At 41.7% G+C, this 21,319-nt stretch overlaps 1 protein-coding gene across 1 annotated transcript; it reads right to left on the bottom strand.

Moving 5' to 3' along the window:
• Positions 1 to 4,790: 4,790 nt before the first annotated feature.
• cherp (calcium homeostasis endoplasmic reticulum protein) lies at positions 4,791 to 20,566 on the bottom strand. The gene is made up of 20 exons (XM_020657094.3): positions 20,388 to 20,566; positions 19,372 to 19,545; positions 17,687 to 17,725; positions 15,442 to 15,611; positions 14,897 to 15,034; positions 14,662 to 14,813; positions 14,388 to 14,499; positions 13,602 to 13,691; positions 12,261 to 12,456; positions 11,849 to 12,012; positions 10,925 to 11,179; positions 10,616 to 10,811; positions 10,215 to 10,525; positions 9,954 to 10,087; positions 8,155 to 8,241; positions 7,207 to 7,359; positions 6,995 to 7,111; positions 6,805 to 6,899; positions 5,699 to 5,884; positions 4,791 to 5,595 (listed from the first exon to the last, which is right to left on the bottom strand). Exons 1-20 carry the CDS (start codon positions 20,410 to 20,412, stop codon positions 5,558 to 5,560), a joined length of 2,832 nt encoding a protein of 943 aa, XP_020512750.2. The 5' UTR covers positions 20,413 to 20,566; the 3' UTR covers positions 4,791 to 5,557.
• Between the last annotated feature and the right edge of the window lie 753 nt (positions 20,567 to 21,319).

The following is a 21,319-nucleotide window of genomic DNA, read 5'->3' on the forward strand; positions in this document are numbered from 1 at the left end:
AATGCATGGAGACCAGATAAGCGATGTTTTATCACCTCCTGATAAAAAATCTAATGAATGTTCTTTTGTGTCAGCAAATCACAAAAACAAGAAAAGTCAATGAATTCATGCAGGAAACACTGCAAATAAAGTTAGACTGTTTAGGATGAAGAGAAATTCATGTAATTCAATGAACAATGTCCCTGACAAGGTGTCACTTGATGGATGTGATCAGTGCTGAGTCTGATGATCTGACCTACCATAAGTAAAGTGTAGCTGGAGAACTTCTTCCAAACGCTTTCAACAGTTTTGCTAAGCTAAGCTAACCCCTCTCTGACTCAAGCTTCTTATATTCAGGAAGTTGTGTTGTGAAGATGAAGTAAAATACGACCTCTTTGACTTGTTCACTATCATTTTCCTGGGATTTGCATTTATTTTATACAGAAGTTTGAGTTTAACGTGATTTCTTTCACTCATGGTTCAGAAAGAAACTGCAAAATATGGGACATGGCATCAATTACTCGATGTGGCCAACGAGTAGAGACAGGCTGATGAATGAACCGACACTTTGACACTCTCTGATTCTTACCATGTTATATAATTAAGACCAATGTGGTTCACAACACAAGAACACACACACACACACACACACACACACACACACACACACACACACACACACACACACACACACACACACACATACGCGTGTGTGTGTGTGTGTGTGTGTGTGTGTGTGGTACTAGCACGGACCTTGGGGGTCTTGCTTCATCTTGCCTCAGGCCACATTACAGCTCCTCATCACAAGTGATCTCTGGGTAATAGCAGGCCTTGTAACAGCTAATGGCAGCATCCCTCTAATGATGTCTCCATTCATCTCAGTCCATCAAGCTATTTTGGGAAAAGTGCGGCTTCTCCGCCACCAGCTACCCGCCACCCGCCCCCACTCTCGTCTCTGTCTTTACAAGGTGCCATTAGTTGAGGTCAAGCCTGTGAGGTGAAGTGGATCTGGGTTCAGGCTAATTGAAGGCCGCCTCTGGCTCTGGTTTCACAATGAGCCCCCGCTGGGCTGCTGAACGTTTGTGGTTCAGCTCTCAACAACTGACTCTCTGGAGTTTATTTTTACACTTGTACTAAACCAACATCAAGACAATGGTTGCGTCTTATCCACTTCCTCAGAATCAAACTGAGATTAAACGACTGAGTGATGTCAGCCCTCTAACAGCAGCACATCGTCACACGGCTCCAATGTAAGGATCATTTCAGGTTGATTTCAAATCAGGTTTACTTTTAGTCTATTGGTCCAATATTTAAAGGAGATATACCAACATTACTCTCACCAGTATACTGATATCCAGAAACATATGGAGTCAGTCACTTTTTCCCTTCAAAATAAAATACAGACTTCTCCTAAAGTAAAGCTGCTCCATCATCCCTTCTGGGCCTCCGTACATGTGTGGTGGTCACTGTTTCTCTCTCTGAATAGTTTAGTATGCAGTGCAGACTCTTCAGTAGACTGAACCCTCATGGTCATTCAGTGAGTATGTTTTGGGTCCGCCTCAGTATACTGAACATTTCAGTATTTGTGAATATATACTTATATATATACTTCCAGGTTTTGTGCAGTATGGATCGGATGCATCCTTTAGGAAATGGGTTGTATTTTAATACCCACAATGCTGTGCAAAATTAAACCATTAAATGTCCCTTCACATGAGCCTCCAAAACAAAGGAGGAAGAAAAATGATTCAAATAAAAGAGGATGGTTGCGGGTGGTTCAGTTAAAGCACCTTTCAAATGTTACGTTTTTAAATTGTTTTCATGCAACGTGAAATTTTGTTTTATTTACTGAGCCATTGTGAAGATCACATCTGAGCTAGAGTGTCTATAACATGAGGCGGGCTGATGACGCCACTTCCACACTGGATTTTAAAAAAAAAAGAGCTGACCCTTGTGTTTGGGGAAAGTTCCTGGATATCATTTGTGTCACTGCCCACTGTTACCTAAAGGGGTGAGGACAAGAAACATTTGGATTGAAACTCAGCAAACAGACATTTAAAAACACAGAACAAGAGTTTGATTGATACAATTTTTAAAAAAAACACAGAACTATTATTAACTGAGGGTATTTACTGTTCACACTTCACAGTAGTGAAGCTCCAAATAGTTCAGTCATAGATTTAACCATTTCTAACCACAGGTTAGGAAATGTTAGGTTAGGTTAGAAGAGGATTAGAGCCACTGGAAAAAATAATTGGTAGGGAGTTTAGAGTTCTGAGAAATAAGTCAGAAATCTGATTTTATAGGAGCGATACGTAACTCTGACTGTAATGTTTAAAATGGGTGAAGAGAGCTGTCTCCCCTCCCCCCCCCCGTCCCCTCCTCTCTAGAGTGGATGCTCACACAGGTCACCATGTGGTGGACTCTGAAGCTTCAGTGTTTATCCAGCTCTGCATGGGTCTGTAAACCTTTCTGTGTTCTAACCTCTCTCCATTTTTCAAAAGCATCTCCAATATTGATCCTAGTTTGAGCATGTTTCTGCTCGTGGAGCTTATTAGAAACATGTCTTATTAGAAACAGTGATACTCAACCCATGGCTCTCGGTGTCCCATGTGACTCGTTTGTGACTAGTTGTGTTTTTTTTTAACTTGAAAAACAAAGCCCCCAAAATGTATTGAAAAAGACAAACATTGATTTTGTTTCCATGCCCATGTTTACATCCCCTCCCCAAAGTAATATCTGTTTATTATAGCCTTTGTGTACACACAAGAGAGAGAGAGAAAGGAGCGAGAAAGAGAGAGAGAATCCATCAGTATGTCCCGCCTCTAAATGCACAGATGTGATGTCTCTCTTTAAACCTGAAGCTTCTCTGTACTGCTAATGAATATTGTCAAAATTATTAGCAGTACAGTCTGTAGAGACTTGGGTTGGGAACCGGAGGGTTTCCGGTTCAAGTCCCAGTGCAGACCAAATATGGAAGTTGGTCTGGTAGCTGGAGAGGTACCAGATCACTTCCTGAGCACTGCTGAGGTGCCCTTGAGCAAGGCACCAAACCCCCTCCCCACCATCAGCTCAGGAGCGCCTGCTGTGGGCAGCTCTGGCACTCTGGTATCTCTCCATTAGTGCATGTCCATAGGATCCTGTTTGTGCATGTGTGTATATTTCAGCCTGTGTGTGTGTTCATGACTTACAGAGTGTAAAAACAGAAACTTCCTCTTGTGGGATCAATAAAAAGTAAATCTTAATCTTAAAAAAACAGAAACATACAAAAAAAACAAAGCTATGAAAGAGGAGTGGGACGTGCAAGTGTCTGTATGTGTGTGTGTGTGTGCGTAAGTGAGTGAGTGTGACTGAATGTGAGTGTGTGTATATAACGCTTCTCAAAGGCTTTGAGGAAAGAAAGGGACATTGCAAAAATATTTTTTCATCAATGTGGCTCGAGTCCAACGAGGTTGAGCACGTTTGCTTCAGTATGTGACATCCTCATTGTTCCATTTCATTTCTCTAACATGTTCATGCTGCTTTATCTTCATGAGCTTTTAACCCAGTGGTTCCTAAACTTGTTCTGCTTGGTGCCCTTTGGCAAATGGAAGTCTTGGTGTTGCTGGAGCTTTTTGGCCTCTTCAAGCCTTTCACTCTTCATGCACCTTAATGCCAGAAAACCCCGCTCTGCTTCTCCACTCCTTTGGCAAATGAAAATCTTTGAAATGCACTGCAGGGGGCGGCTGTGGCTCAGTGGTGGAGTCTGTCGTCTCTCAACCTTAAGGTCGGGGGTTTCAATCCCCAGCTCCTACAGCTACATGTCCGATGTGTCGTTGGTCAAGACACTTAACCCCAAGTTGCTCCCGCTGCTTCATCAGCGTTTGTTTTAGTTACTTCTGAAGGTCACACAGCGGCCTCTACCAAACCCTGTGTCCCTGCATAAGTCACCTGAAGCCTCTTTTTGACACACGATTGAAGTGTTCTTCTAATTAAGTTTGCAGAGGAGCAACATGAGTGAGACTACATGAAAATCAAGGTGTTGCATTTCTCTGTGTACAAAGAGTGCTAAATAATGAAAATTCAGAGTTTTGCAAACCTGTGATTAAGTAAGATATTTGAGTTAGAGCAATTGATCTGTGCTCAGAGTTTAGCAGTTTGGAGTCATGTTGTTGATACATGAGCTCTAAGTTTTCAGATTTGTGTGCATTGATCCTTTTTTTGTTTTTTTAAAAGTGGAAAATCTGTAAGTTTGTTTATGGCAGATCTTGTTTCTGTCAGGGTTTATTACACCTGCCTCTGTTGTCTTCTGCTTAAACAGGGCCCCCTGGTGGATACTCCTGTCATTGCAAATACATTTACATGAGCAACATGTGCAGGATTACAGGGACCCAGCCTAGACCTCTGAACATCTGAATTAAAATGACTCATTATTGAATGCTAAATAGTGCTTTCACACCGCATGTCACACCTACACATTCACACACTGATGGTAGAGGCTGCTGAGTAAAGAGTCCATCAGTATTAAGTCATCCATTCATACACATTCACACACTGATGGTAGAGGCTGCTGAGTAAAGAGTCCATCAGTATTAACTCATCCATTCATACGCTTCCGACGAAGCAGCGAGGGTCTTGCCCAAGGACTTATCAGACGTGGCTTCAGGAGCTAGGTATCAAAACCCCTGCCTTCTGGTTTAGAGAAAGCAGACTCTAAGCCACAGCAACCCCTTATAGGTGGCAGAACAGTGTTTTCCCTTTTTGATGCATATCAAAAGAACTGATCCTGAAAACAAAGACAAGTCACGGTGACACAGTCACAACTGACTCCATTCTCATTGTCTTGTAGGATTTATTTTAATACTACAACTAAATGACAGTATTTCTCCATAGAAGAAGTCATAACATAAAAAAATGTATCACAATAATCAGCAGAACACGATCACAAAGAGTCAGTTCATACAAACGGCAGAACATGTTTCACTACTCCTCTCTCCCCGGCCAATCACTGACTGACTTCAGAACCAATAACGAGATGTCTGACCGCACTCATCAAAATACTTTCAGTGTAATGTTGTTCATTTCAAAGTAGGCTGCTTTTACATGATAACTTTTCCAAAATGTAATTATTTTATTTTGAAAATCCTTTGTAAATAAAACCTAAAGCATTTTAAAGGCGATACCATCAAGGGGGAAATGTATTGACTTATTTATTGTATTTGAATGGACTAACTTAGCGACTGTGGCGAATCCGACCTGTGGCTCCTTTCCCCCCTCTCTCTTTGTCACTGATTTCTGACTGTCCACTGTCTTATCTCTACAGTAAAGCCATAGAAAGCCCAAATTTCAATCAGAAAGTCAAATAGTGGCTGATAATTATCCGTGTTTGTTATTAGACGTGATCTGAAAACTGCTCTCACTCTGCTTTACTCACTGCTGGGACAAACTCCTCCTTAAACTCTGCATGGGAGGAGAAGTGTACAAGTCTGCTTTCTGAGTTGAAGAGGAAGGAGGAGGGGCTTGTTGACTGGAAACCGTGCTGTGAAGTTCAGATTCTTGGTGGTTGTTGCAAATGGGAGAATGAGGAGATATAATGAAATCACTCAGCTGGAGGGGCCTCTGGAGGTTCCCGATTCACTGAATCAAGAAAAGAAAGAGCAGATAGTTTGTTAGATAACCAAAGTATTTGATTTTTTAAATAATAATAATAATAACAACACATTAAAGAAAGTTGAGCTACCTTCCTCTCTTGCCTTCATGCGGGCAACAAAGTTATAGCTCTTGTTCCTGCGATAGTTCTCATACGGATCGTCCAGTGAGACCCCCACACCTTTGTACTGGTCCCATTTGTCCCTGATGTCCCCTCCTTTGATGGGGTCCTGGATGCCTTGTTCTTTGGCCCCCAAACCCCCCGAGCCACTCCAGCCTACGGCAAAGACGACAACATGAGTATATAATCAAAAACAACTAATACAGCGTTCAGATTATTTTACTTTGATTTGAATTTCAGGATCAAAACTTACATATTCAGAAACATCAAAAGCCATTTTGGCAAATCAAGCACTTTAACCCTCAGGCATCAGTTTAATTTACTACCCTCTTAAGTCACTAAGGACAAAAATGTCCTTGCCAAAAAACTGCTATAAAAATAGAACAGATTGATATATGTATTATTTTTTGCATAAAATAGTAGAAACAAATATTAATCTGTTCTACTTTTATAGCAGTTTTTGGAAATTGGACAATTTGGCCCTCCAATGTCCAAACAGGGAACTACATTTTAAATCTGATGCTACACAAAAACTAACAATGCATCAAAGTCAATATTTTGGATAATCTTTGACATATCCAAGACTGATTTAAAAAAAATCCCCCAGCCATCAAATATTTGTTTTATGGAAAATAACTAATTTTTGTGTTTTTTTCCTTAAATAACAACAGTGACATCAAGTAATCAAACTGGCATTTAAAGGGTTAAATTCCTAAAAATGATTGAATGTTTGGTAGTTTTGAGCAGGGCTGGAGTTGTTTAAGAGACTTGTGCAGAAAAAAGTAGAACAAAAAAAAATCAATCTGTTCTATTTTTATATCAGTTCTTTGGAAGTGGACATTTTTTTGACTTAAGAGGGTAGTAAACATGTTTCACAGCATTCTATTGATCTATTAAAAAAATATAAATGTGCATTCCAAAATGTGTCAAGAGACTTTCTTACAAAAATGTGTGCCATATGCACTAACACAGACAAAATGATGTCCAGATAAAGAGGAAACATTTGACCAAATGGACAAAAATGTCCATAATGATGCATGAGGGCTAAATTTGTAATGTTGAAACAAAGAGCATACCCATCTTCATCAGCAGCTGATGGCCTTTGTTTTCCTCCCCTAGCCGGTTCTCTGCAGGCCCTTTGGAGGACGGGGTACCCATCGCTGATGTGGAGCTGTGGAGGGAAGGAGAGGCCATCTTTAATACATTTAAACATTTAAACATGAAGACTAACAGAGTTCTTTTTGAACAGCAGTGAAGGCGACTCACGGAGGGGAGGCACTCTGAGATTTCTGTCCCCGCCGTCTCTTGGTGGTGGGTGAGTGCGAACGAGATCTCGATCTGGAGCGAGACCGACTATGAGACGACCTGGATCGACTCCTTGACCTTAACACAGGTTAACATATAAGAAATGCAGTTAATGTATTTATCAGCGTTGGTATCACATACACAACTTCCTGCGTGAAATGTGTCGTTCCCACCTGGATCGAGAGTAGGAGCGTGATTGGCTGCGAGAGCGGGAACGAGACGAGCGGGACCGGGACCTGGAGGACTTTGAGGAACGAGAGCTGGATTGAGAAGAAGACCTCCCTCTGCTGCGAGATTTACTCCTGGAACGACTGCCTCCACGAGCACTGAGGGAGGGGGCCAGAGAAGGGGGGGGGGGGAGTGAAGGTTAAATCATTGGAACAAACATGTGGTTCAGGGTTTTCCCATAATCCAACGAGTGTGTTGACATGGACTTGAGTATCCTGGTTTTGATCGTGTATTTTAAGTATCATCATATCCTGGTTTCAGAAACCCGATGTTGAGAAACTAGATTTAGCTACCTGGAGAAAATGTCTACGCCTTACCCCGGTTTCTGACAGCTGCCGACTATCTGCACAGACGCCGCCTCAGCCAAGTGACGCATCAGCAAAACAAAGATGGCTGCCACAATGAGAGTGTCTCACATCTGGAGCGATGAAGACTCTGAGTTTTGTCTTTCATGTGATTGTTAGTTTAGATGAGAGAAAGAATTGAGATGCTGACCCAAGTGTGTGGTGAACAGGCTACAGGACGCCAGTTTTCAACATGTTTCCAAATGTTTGCGGTTGCTGGAAACCAGGTGGATACGCCGTCACTATGTTGGCGTTTCACAGTGCTAAGCCTGCAGTAAGCCACAGTGGTCTCTCGCTTTAAAAAAATAAACATCACAGATGGCTGCACCAACAGGATGTGCATTTTAACACCAGATCCTAAATATGATCAGAACCAGGAGAAGACTCATAACCGGGATACTCAAGTCCATGTAAACACGCTCTGTGACTCCTCCCCCTGGTGGGATTCTGAAGCCTCCTGGAGTGACCAATAACTGACAAGAGTGAGCAGAAGCCAGACATCTGAATATATATGAAACACGAAGAGTTCAAACTAAAGAGGAAGCTCACATGTTGCGTTTGTCCTGGCCTTTTTTCCTCCTGGCTCTCATCTTGGCCCTGAAGAACTCGTACAGGCCGTTCTGCTCCCAGCCTTCACTGCAGGTGGAGAAAAAAAACACAGCCAGCTGTAAACTTCATGACTATGAAGGATCAATCAGGAGATAGTGAGTCCACACAGATAGAGTGCCACAGGAATGAGTCCTAAAACCAGGAAGTAAGTTAGCATTTGAGCGCCATGGGGTCTAACGTCTAAAAGTCAACGGGGATTTTGAACAGGTTTGTGGTTCGATGCCTGAAATAAGGTCTGTGGTTAACACAAGCTGAAGAGATGTTGGTGTTTTGTCAGACCACATAAACTACGTTAGGTAATACCCCCACTTGTGAATTTTGAAGTTTTTACACGTCTTTAAAAAGGCGGTTGCTAACAAGAGACTAAATGTGACTACAGTGGTTGTCGGGGACATTAAACGTCATCACGCCAGACACAGAGGGCGGGAACTCTCTCACTAGTCTGAGATGTCTCCTGTATGTTTAATCTTTAGGTTAAGGTGAATATTATGTTAGTAAACTATTTATTAAGCTACGCTGATTAGTTTATCGGAGATCGTCTGAAGCATAACGCTAGTGATGTCACAATCATCCGACCATGGTATAGTTAGCTTTAGCATAACGTTAGCTTTTTACTTCTGTCGGCCGCATTAACTCTTCAAACATCATAAAAATGGTGTTCATCTGTGAAGATTATCCTGATGAACAAAACGCCTACGCTTCAGAAACATGTGTTAACACAGATTATTTTCTGCAATGATCCAAAATCCAAAATCCCACAGGAGAATTCTCGTTAGACCCCATGGAGATGCTACTTCAGGGTTGGCCTACAAAAATACGTCATATGGTTTGTTCTCTATAAAGAAAATCTTCTGATTTTATGGAGCAACTTGAAGGCTTTAATCGGAGTACTTTTGATGACTTCATAAATAAATCCTCGGGTACAAACACAAAGGTCAAAGGTCAGTCTTTTCAAATGTTGGATGCGTTGGAACTAAAAACAGGAGAACGTGACAAAAAGAAATGAACGGGTTTGAAGCCAACAGATGACCAACAAAGCAGAGAGTGACAAACGCAGAGATTGAATCCTGCAGCTGGTTTTATACACATTTTGAAACATGTTGTAAGTAAGAAAAGTCTTACAGAGGTCATATTCTGCCCTTTTTGGGGTTCGTATATATTTAATCTATGTACCTACTTTTGTATGTTCACAATAGCTAAAGTCCTAAAAAAGTGTCTGTTTTCATGTACTGCTCCTCCTTGCTCCCTCTACACTCTGAGTCTGTCAGCTACACTCTGCTGAGCCCCCACTGTTAGACCCCACGTGGGACAAGTCTGCTCTGATTGGTCTGCCGATCCGCTCTGTCGTTATTGGTCAGTTGCTCAGCACGCGTCTCGGAAATTTCAACATGAGCTGCTGGGCTTGCCACAACGAGCCAATGGGCTTAGATCAGTGATCTCACAATTTTTTTTCGAGGGGGGCTAGAACCGAGCGTTACATGCAGCTAATGCTACAGCTAACAGGAGGACGTAGGAGAAGCCGCGTTTACGCACATAAATGTACCTAAACATGCACAGGACACTTGGAAAACACACTAAAGGGCATATAAAACCAGAAAAAGCATAATATGGGACCTTTAAAAATGCATTTTAAACTGAATACATTTGTCAAACAGAATGGCATCTTTCCCGTGCAAAGCGTCTACATGGCAGAAGGTGCATTATGTCTCCTCTTGCAGACAGAGCTAAGCTATGTGTACCTGTTTCGAGGACGATCGTGGGATGGAGGGCTGTAGAAAGCTTCAACAGCAGCTAGCAGCCGGTCGCTAGGCGGCATTGGAGGGGGCAGCCGTATGTCTTTGGGGTCCAGAGGTTTATAATCACAGTCTTCAAGCTGAGCAGCAGACAGTAAAGAGAGGATCAGAAGACATGCAGGGATGAGGTAACCACTTTCTCCTTTTCATTATTTTGATGTATTCAGAAATTAATTTTTTAACCTCAATCAAAGGAAGGCGACTTACTTTAACCAGCGGAGCCATGAGACCAGCTGGCAGGTCGAAGTAGGGAACGTTAGGCACCAGACTCGGGTCATCCTGGACTGGATGCTGCTGCTGCTGTTGCTGCGGCTGTTGCTGTGGCTGCTGCTGCTGCTGCTGCTGCTGCTGCTGCTGCCGGTGACGCACGTGGGGCGAGTGGCCGTTGAAACCGTGGGGGGGTGGACCAAAATCTTGGTGCTGCCCTCCACCCCCCCAGGGAGGATGCTCAGACGCCCCCATTACTGGTGGAGGGATCCTCTGGTTGGGATGGTGATGTGGAGGAGGACCTGGCATGTCTGGAAAAAGGAGGACACAAAATCAGTATTTATTAAATCCAATGATGAATGCACAAACAGGAAGTCAAGTTATTGATCTTAACTTCACACCTCCAGGAAATTCTCCCTGAGCGTAGTCAAAGCGGTGTGGAGTGTACGGGGGCCTGTCGTAGTGGTGTCGAGGAGGGAAGTCATCCTGCATGAAGCGTGGCGGGAAGCGTCCAAAATTGTGTGGTGGCGGAGGGGGTTGATTGAAAGGAGGAGGCTGCTGGTGGGGAGGGAAGGGTCCCCTGAAATGGGGGGGTCTCTGTAATAACATCATATATACCATCATTCTTTGAAGATTCATCTGCAGATCAGGGAGCAGAGTGATACACTGGAGAAAAAGAAATCAGACCACAGAAAACATCTACTACATGCCTGCATGCGTGGAGGAAAAGGGGGCTCTCTTTGGCCCCATGGAGGCTGGTCAGGCTGGTTCCCCCAGGGCGGCTGTTGGTCAAATGAGTTCCAGGATGGAGGGCCTTGATCAGGTCCACCTGGACCACTCCAGGGACCTCCTTCTCTGGGTGGAGCTCCACTCCAGTTCCCAGGGTCCCTCTGTTCATTCCACATGCCCTCGTGGCTGTTCCAGGGGGGGCATGGAGGGGGGGGCTGATTTGGGTCGAAAGGAGGCTGGGGAAGAAAAAGAAGAAGAAAATACAAGGAGCAGGGTCAGAACCACTTCACAACATCCTTCAAGCAAGGAAGTGGGGCAAGCTTTCTGTTGTTTCCATCACATCACGGTCACACTGTTTAGCAGAACAACAGGCTGGCTTCAAAAAGTGCCTTTTGAAAAGTCCCTATAAACAAACTGTTATTAATAAGGTCATTATGAAAACAAAGGGCTGTGCAATGTTTGTAAAAACAAACATCAACAGGTGTCAGCATAACAGCATAACCCTGAAGCACATTACAAACTGATACATTTTGGTCCTGTTCTCTCCAGTCGTATGTTTTATTACATCGTAGTCTGGGGCAGAACCAAATCAAGACAGGAGGAGTCAATTTCACTATGAGGGTTTTTAAACTTGCAGAAAACAGCCACATATTTCACTCAGACTTCACCCTGAGTTTCTCCTACCAGACCCCTAGTACGAGTGAGCTGATGTGAGAACGCAGCAGGATATTATCCAGAGAATTCACCTCGACATGGGGGTGGTGACATTTAAAATCCTGTGACCGGTCCGTCCGTGACTATAAACCATGACCTTCTTGTCTCGAACCTCACCAAGATCCTTCATGTCAAAACACCAACAATGATTCTGATGTTATATGGACACAGAAAAACTAAAAGGTTTTTACCGGCTGGTTGGGGTTCCAGGGGCCCATGTGCTGGGGGTCAAACCACCCAGACTTGTTGGAGGGGTTATCTGAGGGTCCACTGGAGTTGCTGGGCTCCTGTGGTCTGGATGAAGCTCCATCAAACTCCCCTGGAGGTGGCCCCGAAATGGGAGGTTTCACATCCCCTGTGAACAACACATGGACAGAGTATAGCACAACCACACACACACAACAGACATGTATTGATATGAGGAGCAAGTCATATATTAACAAACCTAAAACCTCCCAGATAATGAAATGATGGTGTTTACTTTTCTCTTTAACAGCCAGTTTAAAACTGAACAACAATGAGGCTGCTTTGTGTAATATACAACATTTAGGGTTAGTCATTATGTAAACAATACATCTGGTTTTGTGGACTATGTCTTCTCACCAGCCTGTGTGGTCATAGGTGGGGCTTTTTCAGCCTCAGCGGGGGCAGCTAGCTGCGCTACAGGGGCAGCGTTCAGATGCTGCTGCTTCAGACTGCCGACAAACTCTTCATGTTGGGTCTTCAGAGCTGCAATCTGCTGCTGGAAGGCCAGCTGAATGGGCTGCACAGCCCCAGCATATTCTGTTATCACAGACGCCTGAAAGAAGGAGGGCAAAGGGTGTGAACATGGGGACAGACAAAAATGTTATCAGTTAGCCTGACTGCAGGATAGTCGATCCCATACCCTGATCCAAACAATTGCCGAGGTGTTCCTGACTCGAGGCTGCTCGGAACCGATTATCTGACAGAGATTGTTTTATAGTGGGAGTCGTATGAAGATCAAATCTTAACGTCACTGATCTGCTCGGAGATCGTCTGGGACTCCCTGATTTATATCAGACAGTTTTGATGTAGATTTAAAATGTTGATGATTACGTCATGAAAGGGTCTGGAGGAATTCCTGTGTGATTACAACAAGTACAAGAGAGGACAGTAATAAAAGGACGGGTGTGCTGGACACCTGAAATCATCTTAAGAGTCAAAACCTTTACGTGAGGTGGTGCGTTCCTCTGTCATGCATGATAATCTTAATCAAATCTTGTACTCTGTGCTGTGCTTTTATTTTCATATCTTGCAGTGTGTGCATGCTTGAGATCATGGATAAGATCATCTGTTAAGATTCTCCTCATGTGTGTGATGATACCTGATTGCAGTCTGAGTCAGACTTTGATGAAAACAATCAGGGTTCTATTTTTTCAGAAAGAGGTGTAAAAAAAAAAGAAAAAAAAAAAGCATCCTCAATCTTCAAAAGCAGAGGTCCATGATTTTGTCAAGAGCTAAACTGAACATGTCACACTCCGGCAGAGTGATGCATAGCTATGGTTGTAGGTAGACGAAAGTATCTGCCAGCTGATTCGGATGGAATCAACAGCTCAATAAATGTTATTCAATGATTTTACTGTTAATCGTTAAAAGAAGTCCCTTTTGTAAAACCTGAGACTGTAGGTTAAACACATGGATCATAGAAGTCCTGCTGGTATCTGGTCCACACATGGATCATAGAAGACCTGCTGGTATCTGGTCCACACATGGATCATAGAAGTCCTGCTGGTATCTGGTCCACAGTGGGTTAATGTGATGACAGCAGGTATTTATTTCACTGCATGGAGAGGATCCAAAACTTCTCAGGCTCCACATTTCTGTAGAGCTCTCATCTGTTAAAAATCTTCCCCAGATGACGTCAGAAACTTTATGCACGTATCCATCAAAGAAAACTGTGACCAGTTCCACTTTTCAACTCACTTGGTATTGGCCGAGGCCCAGTGCTGGATTCTGGAGCTGTTGAATGGTCTCCTCATCAAAGTAACCGTTCTTCTCCCAAAGCTGTAAGAGCTGCAAAACAGGAGGGATTTCAACAAAGACATTAAGACTTAAGAACCACTACTGAGTGATTCAATAAAAGAAGAAGGTATAACGTCTGAGAAACCTTTACTCACAGAAACAGAATTACTGCCAAAGCAAACTCACAAAAGTAAATATCAGAGATCAAGTTATGTCAGTTCTGTTTCCATAGCTCTGAGCCAAAGGAAGAGTCTGAGGCCCCATGTACACATAGCATTGTTCCCAGGCAGAAAGGCGCTGACTGTTTGTGCACATCCGTCTTGTCTCTATGACAACAGTCTGTTGATGCTTTTTACTGCATGTTGTATATTTGAGATAATTCAATATGAGCATCAAACGGACGATGTTTCCCCTCCTACTTTGTCTGGACACGGAGCAAGGAGGCAAAACATACGGTGGCATCAACAGTGGGTTTCTGAGAGGTTGTAAGCGCTTGGAGCGGCTGCACAGAAAAGGCTGAGCTCCCAGAAAAAAGACGCTGACCTTTTTCTCCGGGCCGCTGCTGCAAGTGTTCTCTACTCGTTGAAAACTATTGAAAAAAAAGAGGCTATCGCTCTAGGTGGACACGGGGCCTTACTGCTCCATGAAGTTTATATTACCCTGTAATCTGTAATAGGACAATATGCTGAAACTAGAAGTATAAAATCTGCCCTTTGGTCACTCTGATTCTGATGTGTGTGTAATTACCCTGGTGATCTTCTGCTGCTTCTCTTCCTCCACAGCCAGAAAGCTGGTGCAATAGATGGGAACTACGACTTTTTGCAGCGCTGCCAACAAGTCCTTCTGCTGCTTCCTTTGGCTGCAAGGACACATTGAAACCACATCACAGTAAGAGGAGGTTATAAATAGAACTGCAGCTTTTACACTGTGTGTAACTCGTAATCAGAGATCATGTTGATGAAGATGTCACAGTCTTAACTGTTACTCTGAGAAAAGTGTGGTTTTTTTAAATTAGCTTTACCAGTGGTGGAGGACATCATTGGTCAGATAGATGAGATGCAGGCGAAGCTCAAAATGTGCTCCGTCAACGGTGATGCGGTTGCGAAGATGTGATGTCATCAGCTCACAGTGCTGTGGAGTCTTGGCGTTGGTAAACATCCAGTTCTTACCAGCCTAAAAACCAGTGAGGAGTTTTTTTGTTTGTTAGAATATTCTGAAGAGGTTCATGTATCAAACATCAGTAACAGCAGGCTTACAGAGATGGCGTCTTTGGTGCAGGTGTCTATGATGGGCTGCAGCAGGTTGTCAAACTCTGTGATGTCTAACTGAGTTTCCAGCAGCAGCTTTTGGGTCTGCTGCTCCGTCGCCAGAGCTATGGCTGCGGTCACTTGTTCCTACACGGAGAAAGATGAAAGAAAACATAAGAAAAACTACCGCCATCTTTCCTCAGCCTGTTGATGTAACAGAAAGTTCATAGGAAGAAATCAGGAGTAGAATTAAATAAGGGCGTTCTTCTCCTTTGCAACTCAGACGTGCATTTTGTGGCTTATTAACGATTAATGATTCATCGATAATTGATTGTTACGGTGTTCAACTATCGAGTAAGAAAAATGACTGAAATGTGCAACCCTAGTCCCTATACAGATATGAACATGAAATAAATACATCAGGCTGGCTACACAGAAATGTTGGGAACTACCCAAAAAGAGCAGAACTCTTTAGAAGCAGAAATATAAAAAACAAACAAAAAGGAAAAAGTTATTCCTAGAGGAGGATGACCTCTGGTTTTAAGGTCATGTACCTGTCTGAGAGTGTGCAGATGTTGCTCCTGCTGCTGCAGATTCCACTGACTCTGTTGAACGAGCTCATCAAAAGAGAGCGCAGAAGGCGGAGGAATCGGAGGAGGAGCGATTATCTGCAGTGATGGAGGAGGGATATCGACCACGTCGTTGGCTCCTGGGTTGTACATGTCTGCAAAAGAATATGAAATATGAAACTTTAGAGTTTGAAAGATTTGTTTTCTGACTTGATGCTGAGACGTTCGAGGCTGAATGACTGCTGACGTGATGAGGAGCCTAAAGAGAAAAATGTGTTCCATAAATCATGTGCAAGGCAGATACACATAAGTTAACTTCAGGTTTAAAAAAAGAAAAAAGAACTTGCTTTTAAACAGCGGGCAGATCAAAGGTTCTAAGGTACTAAGCTTGAAGAACATTTCAAGGACATTTAAAGTTAATTTACACAAACGCCATCTTTAATTTAAACCTCTGAGTCCTGCAGAAAGAACAAACAAATCTAAGTCACAAAAGACCAGAAACACCCGGGTTTGAAAATGTGTGAAACTATTGGTTACTAAACTACAGTCAGGCTGCACGATGAGACTCAGCCATCAGAGCTGTTCATCGTCACTGCTCTCACGAGTCCATTATCCTGTCAACTATTCGTTGCATCCTCAATTTTCTTTACTACTGCACATGGCTGCTTTTTCATCATTGAAGATGAACAGTCAGATAAATAAGGACTCCTTTTTTTTTACCATTTAGAAAGTGCTTTAGAATTCAACACAGACATCTTTACATTGTAAACCAAAATAAATAAATGATGTAGAAAATCCACAAGCAACGTCAACAAGCAATAATCAGAAATGTTCAGTCACTGCATCGATGCAGAATCATCCATGGTCACAATGCATCTGAGAAACACTTCATTTCACCTAACAGCCTGTCCTAGCAGCACCAACGCGAGCAAGCGTCAGCAACAACATCAGCCTGAATCTAATGCTTCCTACTGGAGTGTCCCTTGAGCAACACAGCGCTGCGCTGTTTGTGTCATATGTGTTGAAAGAAAGTTTACAAAAATGTCTCCTCGTCCTCAGCAAAATACTGACTCCATGAATTTGAAATTTAGGCGGCATGTTTGACAGAAATGTTGCCAATAACACAAAATAAAATCAGCTTTGTAGGACTTTAACGGCAAGATGTGACTTCTCAGAAAACATTCATATCCCTGTCCAACCACACTTAAAAACCTCATCATCATATGACTGTCATGAGTAATGCGGTGATATCTTGGTGTTTGATCTCTTTGGATTATCCAAGAGAAGCATTAGAAATATTCACAACACATCGAAACAGGATGTTCACACCACCTGCCCAGCAGTGTGAACAACTCCACAGAAAGTGTTAGCCCCAAGCATCAACCTCTGGTGTTGAAAAATGAAGCCAATGAGGAAGTGTCAAATCCTGCAGATCATTGAGTGTCCACTCGAGGCTGACTCCAGGAACACAGGAAGTCACATACAAGTCACAGGCAAAAACAGCATAAATAAACATGTTTACAGCCTAGTACAAAAATCAAAATAAGTCTGATTAGTCATCACTGGCACACACTGTACAGCGGTGAATATTTTTAAACGGCTCTGTTTTGATTTTGAAAACAATACTTTTTTTCCCATAATTAGGCGCGTAGCTGACATGATTGACAGTTTGTCAGGAGGCTTAAAACCCACCTCAGCTCCAGCTCTCAGTCTATCGTAAGTTTGACTGAAAGTTAGGCTGAGACAGCATTTCCAACATGGTGGCTGATGAGCCTCCGGAGCCCCCTGCAGGAACAGATGGCTGACGTCACTAATATTTACAGTCTATGTTTAGCCCTGACTGCTGCCAGTATATAACTGTGTGAAACTAGTGTTGTTACATGTTGAAACCACACCTGCCCTCAATCCTAAATCAAAGAATTGAGAAAAACAAATGAAACAGCATCTCCCTCAAATACAACTCATCACGCTCCTTCTTCTGTTTGTCTGAGCGTATCTGAAAGTGTAAAAAAGGAGGATTAAGCCCATTTTGATCTGCACCATCTTGAAGATATGACAGATATCTTCTGAAGCTTCATAACAACAAAACATCACAAATACAAGAAGAACACATTAGTGACATGTAAAATGCAAAGCGAATGCTTTCAAGCACAGGTTGCATCAAATCTAGCAAAATATGCAAAAACAAAATGGGACGTTCCAACTGGAAAAATGTGGCTCCAATAAATACCTTCAGAATTATATTCCTCCCCATCGTGGGTAGAGGGATCTAAATGGAGGAAAAGCAAACTTTAATGCATTTCAGGGATACAACATGACTGATTCTGACAGACCAGCTCCATGCAACCTGGCTGATCATTGTTATTATTACACAGGTAATACAATGACCACGCTGACCATCATCTGAACATCGTTAGCCCCAGTGCAGTACCTTGTCTTTCATTATATTTATATTTATTATGCCTTTATTACAGAAACAGGACAGTAGACCGGGGTGGGGGGAGAGAGAGTGAGGAATGACAGGCGAAAAAGGAGCCATAGGTCGGACTGGATACAGGGCGCCCACATGGAGGAGCCTCTGTACAATGAGCACGTGAGCTAAACACTCACATATATGTAAGTCCCATAACGTTGCTGTGGTAAAATATGTTTTTTTTTTTTGTTTACTTGTTGCACTGACACATTGAGTCAGGTCGACATTGACTGTTGAATTTGAGTCATTAAAAAAGAAGTACATTGAAGATAATACATGAATGTTGGTCCATGACTCTTTTTAAAGGGTTTAGCCAATGAGTGTGAAACATGATCTGCTGGTTTCCCAAAATGGCCAGATTTATCATGCCCCTTCCTGAGCCACACAGAGGCCCGCTTAATGGTGAGTTAATTAAAACTAGCTTACAAATATGAACAGGCTGCTAATGCTAACTTTACATATCTGACATCTCAACAAAACACCTGAAGGGGCTTTTCACTGTTTACATCATGTGATGTAAACAAGGACAATAATTAGTGTTGGCTGAGGTTAAATTAATTTTAAACTAAAAGTCTAAAATGAAGCACTGTTTAAGGAACACTACAATTGTAAAACTTGTAGAAAATACTTGACTGGTATTTACATTACAACAAACTCAAGTTCATAAACACATCATTTCCCCTGGCTGAGCCCATAAACACAGCTTCGTATTTTTAATGTCGATGTTAAACACAGACTTCTTGTGTGCTAAAATGAAATGGTATTTCTTGTTTTAACACCTAAACAACATTTTTTAGCCCAGATGTTTGAATAAATCAAATAAATTAAATAAATGTTTTAAATCCTCTTAAGCACACAAACGTGGTTGTCTATCATCACGGGTACACACGAGCACCCACATCTCATTGTGTGCAGATAATAATTACTATCAGCAAGGATGACCTAAAACACAACGACAGGACCTCATCTCTAACTAACCAGTCTCTAACTTGAGACCAAGACCGACTTCGAGTACTAAAACACTACCTTAGGGGCGGAGCTAATGTGAGCTGGAAAACAAGGACAATCAAAACATGTAAGGGTGACCGGGTACAGTTTATGTTTTCACTAAGACATGCTTTGCATTCCTATAAACACAAAAACATCCACCCTGAAACCAGAGTACGCATGATCAATATGACGTTAGAGATCTATCAGTTTCTTCCAGGAAGTAAAACGGTCTCGACTTCATTCATTTAATATGATTGTTTAAATGTTTAACACTTATCTTCATACTACTTTAAAAGTATCATTTTAGGAGAATTTGTTTAATTAATTAACATTTATTTCAGGTCTTTCATGACAGGAAGTATCTTGAAAACTGGAAGAACTGAATATTTCAACAGCATATCAAACTCTAAGTGCAAATGGTTTAATGGTGGACTGTCCCTTTAACTACATACGCTGCTGTTGCTCCATAGCAAGCTTGCATCTGTAGTAGCTGAAGTAGTCCCCCCCAAAGAGGAAGGAGAATTTAGGGTTGTCCTTCTGTTTCTCCATAGTCATCTTCTCAAACTCTGGCCCATTCCGAGCTACAAACTGGGCCAGCTTGTCGATGACATTCCTCAGCTCTTGATCTGCAACAGGAGAGAAGAGCAAAGACACAAAGATCAGATCGGATCAAATGTATGCATGCTGAGTCAGCTCTGTGTAGCCTCACACACACTACCAATAACAATATTAGTTTTGATGTAAAAATATCGGAATCAGTTTCTGAAATGAAAAAAAGTGGATCGGTTCATCGCTACTTTAACTATCATTACATTCCAGTAAAGGAACAAAGAATAAATTATATTTTTGAAAAGTAGACTGTTTTATTACACTTTTCCATTTTAACATGACATAAAAGGTGCTTGTATTAAACAAAACAAGAACATGATTCAAAATGAAAATGCGTGAAACTCAAATATGAAGCAACATAGACATAAGAACATATATATTCACCCTGAAACTCTGTTTATGTTGTTTGAATTGAATAAAGTAATTTCAGGTTACGATCCATGTTTGGATTATCAAACACTGTTTTATCTTAGAAAACTGGTTCAAACTGATATTTTTAATAATGCAAGTTACAGACTTTTTTGTTAACAAGGTGGTCAGAAGTAAAGATATAATAATAAAGGATTATCTTATCTTATAAAATCGTGTATTATTTACAGATAAATAAACAGTTTGAAGCTGGGACAAGAACTAACGAATAACCACGTAAATTGTTGTAGTATAAATAAACTAAATGCTTGTTACAATTTTGTTATAACATCCCTTTTCATATTGCTAAGTTACAAATGTGTCTAATGATCGTTTTAGAAGGACAATTAGCCCCCGGCATCACTAAAGTTAATGCTAAGCGCAGCGGCTATGTTAGCAGAAGCTTAAGTTAGCATGTGTGCTATCTAACGTTGAATGAAGCTCGGCTCACCTTCGGGGGCGTTTGGGATGTCCATGTCTGACGTCACAGTTACAGCGAACCCGCTGGACGTTAATAGTTAATCCCGAGATCCCTTAAATTATTTTCTGTGCCTTGAAATGGTTTATAAATCAGTCCAATGAATACATTCACCGTCCTATAACTGACACCGGAAGTACAGCGGCGCAGAAAGTAGCCGTCTGATTTGTCTACAGCGCCACGCGGTGGTTAGGCGTGGAAATGCAACTTTACATGTTTCCCTTCAGTGTTTGGTTTATTTTTTATTATTTACACCAAGGAGGTATTACAAACGGTCTTATTACAGTCACAAACATTCCATATACAATTATATAGATATATAACAAACTCAGGAACAGGCCAGCAGGGAGTCCGATTTCCTTAATTCAGTTCATTGTTTGTTTTTGCTCAAACAAAGTTAATTTCTTTCAACATACAGCTGAGGTGCAGTACTGTTTTACTTCAATAAGAAAACGGTGAAAGCAGGGTTTCGAGGTCATCCATTTTGATATTTTTCATTTCTTTTTTGTAATTTTTATTTCATAATAAAACAGACTGGACATCAGTCACATACATACATATATGCACATAACAGACGGATAAACAAAATACATATAAGTGCACAGAACACAAAGGGAGAAATACATTAAATAAAAATAAAGTATATAAATAAATACTTAAAGGATGCTTTAATTCATGTTAATTTGACTGGTCATACAAAATAAATAGCAACTTATTTAATTAGGTAAGGAGTTTTAAAAAATATGTGTTCGAGTCCTGGGGTTGCTACATACAGACCCTATGCTATTTAGTCTATCTATGTCCTTCCAAAGTTGATTTAGTGTAGATTTGAAAGAATATCCCGTGCACCTGTATGTTTTACTGATTTGTTGAACAATGGTTATTTAAAATAAATTCACCGTTGA

Source organism: Labrus bergylta, chromosome 6, assembly GCF_963930695.1.
Source record: "Labrus bergylta chromosome 6, fLabBer1.1, whole genome shotgun sequence".
In the NCBI taxonomy this organism is placed as follows: Eukaryota; Metazoa; Chordata; class Actinopteri; order Labriformes; family Labridae; genus Labrus; species Labrus bergylta.

Bases quoted from the DNA above. Each gene is read 5' to 3' on its own strand.
- cherp (XM_020657094.3), bottom strand. From the start codon at position 20,412: ATGGACATCCCAAACGCCCCCGAAG. The intron at 14,814-14,896 runs GTAAGCCTGCTG...ACTGGTTTTTAG, and splicing joins GCACCAAAGACGCCATCTCT to GCTGGTAAGAACTGGATGTT. The intron at 14,500-14,661 runs GTAAAGCTAATT...GTGTCCTTGCAG, and splicing joins AATGATGTCCTCCACCACTG to CCAAAGGAAGCAGCAGAAGG.